The sequence below is a fragment of the Odontomachus brunneus genome, unplaced genomic scaffold (genome assembly GCF_010583005.1).
Source record: "Odontomachus brunneus isolate Ranch 3 - 2012 unplaced genomic scaffold, Obru_v1 Obru_scaffold_230, whole genome shotgun sequence".
Lineage (NCBI taxonomy): Eukaryota > Metazoa > Arthropoda > Insecta > Hymenoptera > Formicidae > Odontomachus > Odontomachus brunneus.
Window position 1 is genome coordinate 451945 of NW_022639680.1, and position 3561 is coordinate 455505.

Here is a 3561-nt window from a genome sequence, read left to right on the forward strand (position 1 = left end):
ATGCCGCGAAGCGAGACGTCCACCGCGGTGGAGGCGTCCAGGTAATCCGACGAGATCGCGCGAAGCCTTCTCTCAATTCTCGATCGTATTGAGAAGGTGGAGATCTGTGGAGTTACCATACACTGCGTACCACAGGTGCCAATGTGTCCTCGGACACTCTAGAGGCGTTAGCCCAACGTGCAAACGTACTCTAAGGAGCTGCGGAGAGTTGTGTAGAATTGCCGAACTCTAACCACAAATGCCAACGTGTCTACGACACTCTTAAGGCAGTGAAGATCGATGCAGAGATGCAAGTATACCTCTGGTGAGGCAAATGCCCAACGTGCTGGCGCACTCAAGAAGGCAATAGGTAGCTAGATATAGTGCAAAATAATACCTGGTGTGCAGGCAAGCTGGCACCAGGCAAGAGGCATAAAAGCCTTGAGTGGTCTCGCGCGGCGTCTTATATAGGCGCCTAAACGAAACTTAACCGCGAGAAGCGGCTCCGGCCGACGCGCTCGCCGCGTCGCGGCGACGGCGCGCACTGGCGGCGGTAGGCCGGCGACCGCGAGTTGAGCGGCGCCTGGGGCTCGGCCGCCCGCCGTACTCGTTCCGCATGGACATTCTATGCCCGTCCGGAACATCCCGCCCGCCTCCGTCCCTGCGACGGATTCAATTCGGTTGTGCGGTGGTAGTTGCAGCCCCCTCCCAGTCCCTCGACAGGGGTTCTGTCTTCGGGTCGGCCGCCCCTTCGTGGATGTGTACCATACTGCAGGCCGCGGCGGTCGCGGGTTCCCCCTGAGGCCATTGGTCGGGAGGCAAAGCCACCCAGTCCGGCCCGTGCCACCACAATCGGTGGTCCCGCAGTGATCTAGGGGACAGGCCTCTTGATGCGCAATCTGCCGGGTTCTCCTTCGTGGGGACGTGGCCCCAATGAACGGCCGGGAGCAGGTCGTGTATGGCGGCTACCCGGTTCCCCACAAACGTATCCCATCTGGATGGGTGCTGCCGAATCCAGGTCAACGCGACCATCGAGTCGGTCCAGCAGTGCATGACCGTGGAGACGGGTGAGAGCGTCTCTCGCACCCAGCGCATGAGTCGCGCCAGTAGGTGGGCTCCGCAGAGCTCCAGTCGCGGCAGCGATACCCGCTTCACCGGAGACACCTTGCTTTTGGCTGTCAGCAAGCGCGATACCGGTTGGCGTCCTCGGATCCGAACCACCATGTAGATGGCGGCTGCGTAGGCGCGTTCGGAGGCGTCGCAGAACTCGTGGATTTCCGCGACCGCTTCGGCCGTAAAACCCAACCAACGGTGCAGCCGAATGTCGCTCACCTCGTTGAGATCGCGCCGGTAGTGCTGCCACTGGGTCGCCAGCGCCTCAGGCAGCGTTGCATCCCACCCGACGCCCGCCAGCCAGAGTTCCTGCAGCAGGATCTTGCCTGCAATGACAACTGGACTTATCCATCCGAGAGGGTCGAAGATTCTCGCGATGACGGATAGTATGGCGCGCTTGGTCGCCGTCGAGGGCAAGCTCCTGGCGTCGCCGTAGGCAAATGCGTCCTCCCCTGGCACCCAACGGACCCCCAGTACCGAGGTGCTGAGCTCGTCAGGATGGCGAAGGGGCACCAGTGGCAGGCAGCAGTCCGCCGGCACTGTCTTCAGCAGCGCCTGGTTATTGGCCGCCCACTTCTTTAGCGAGAAGCCGCCCGCCTTGAGGAGATCGCCTATCTCCTGCTGTAGGGCGAGTGCCTCTTGTACTGTGTCGGTACCCGCCAATACGTCGTCCACGTAAGTGCACCGTCTCAACAGCTCGGCAGCTCGCGGGAAGCGGTGGCCCTCATCCATTGCCAGCTGCTGTAGAACGCGCAATGCCAGGAACGGCGCGCAGGCCGTGCCGTACGTGACGGTACGCAGCTGATATTCGCGAACTGGCTCCGTGGGCCCGAACCGCCACAGGATCCGTTGGAGCGGTTGGTCCTCTGAGTGGACCTGTATCTGCCGATACATCTGCTCAATGTCCGCGATAAACACGATGGGAGCCAAACGCCATCGCAATAGTATGGCCCCAAGATCGAGCTGCAACCGGGGACCCACACGGACCACCGAGTTCAACGAAGCGCCCGAGGCACAGGTTTGGGACGCGTTGAACACCACGCGTACCTTAAGCGTCGCCCCTGACCTCTTTATCACCGGATGATGTGGCAGGAAGAACACAGGGCGCCCGTCCTGACTGGTCTCCGTGACACGACTCATGTGTCCGAGTCGCTCGTAGTCGCTCATAAACGCGACATACGCCTCGCGGAGTTCCGGCTGGCTCTGGAACCGTCGCTCCAGACGCGTCAGTGAGGCGCGAGCGGCTGGCTTCGAGTCCCCGAGGGCTGAGCCTTGCTGAAACGGAACTCGCACCTGGTATCGTCCATCCGCCAATCGGCCGTGCGTCTCCCTGAAGTGTTGCTCGCACTCTTCCTCCTCCGGCGTGAGCGTGTTGGCTTCGGGCACCTCCTCCACCGCCCAGAATCGTCGTAATTGATCGAGGAGCGGGTCGCACTCCGACTGGAGCGTGTTGCAGCTGGCATGACGAGCAGCTCGCGCCTGTGTTGTGGATCCCATGATCAGCCAGCCGAGACGCGTGGCCTGTGCCATGGGTGCCTGTGGCGGGCCCCGTCGGATCTGCGGCAAGACGATGGCAGCGTACACCTCGGCCCCGAGAACCGCCATTACGGGAGCCACGTTGCGGTAGTCATCCGCCAACGGTAGCCCTGCGAGATGATGCCACTCCTGAGGGATCTCAGTCACGGTGGGCCTATAATCGGTGAGCCTCGGCAGGATCAACGCTTCGATGGGTTGCTGGTACGGATATGATTATTGTATAATATAGTACACCTGGAAATCCTCAAATATCTGTGAACTTCTTATTATGCACAACTAATAAACCATAAAGATATTTATGATTAGATACGATTCTCAGTGGCACGTTAATTGGATACCGCGCCACTTCCTGTCGCGTAGCAAGCGTTTCCGTGTTCTGATGCAGAAGCAATAAGGGGCGCGTTCCGTTATATATTCACAACGCTCGCGAGCGTGTAACGGAACGCGGCCAAGATAAGCGATATATACATAGACATAATAACCCGTATTCTGAGTTTTCTTTTAACGATAAATGAGCCTTTAAAAGAGGCTTAGGAGACAATTGATTGGCTGATAAGCTATATTTAAGGCATTTTTATCGATAAAAGAGGGTTCAGAAATAAGCCAATTTATCTAGGGCGCGTTCTACTTAATGCTCGCATGGTCTCATAGACTACAAGTTTGTTCGCGTTGCATGCCCCAACATGCTCCTACTCGCTCCAACGCACTCTGGCCCACATGGTGACGTTAATCAGAGTGCGTTGGAACGAGTAGGAGCACGTTGGGGCATGCAACGCGAACAAACCTTACGTTTACATGGCAACGTTAATCCGGATCAGTAACAACCGTAGTGACTTCTTCGATTTTATTTGTATATTCTTTTAGATCTAAAAATATACCCCAATTGGATTCGAGAATTTACTAACTACGATAGTTACTAATCAGGATTAACGT

The 3561-nt window shown here is 57.6% G+C and overlaps 1 protein-coding gene across 1 annotated transcript; it reads right to left on the reverse strand.

Annotated features, from left to right (window-relative positions):
* Nucleotides 1-651: 651 nt before the first annotated feature.
* On the reverse strand, nt 652-3347 carry LOC116852490. Its single transcript, XM_032832927.1, has 2 exons — nt 3336-3347; nt 652-2826 (listed from the first exon to the last, which is right to left on the reverse strand). The coding sequence occupies exons 1-2, from the start codon at nt 3345-3347 to the stop codon at nt 652-654; spliced, it is 2187 nt and encodes a 728-aa protein (XP_032688818.1).
* Between the last annotated feature and the right edge of the window lie 214 nt (nt 3348-3561).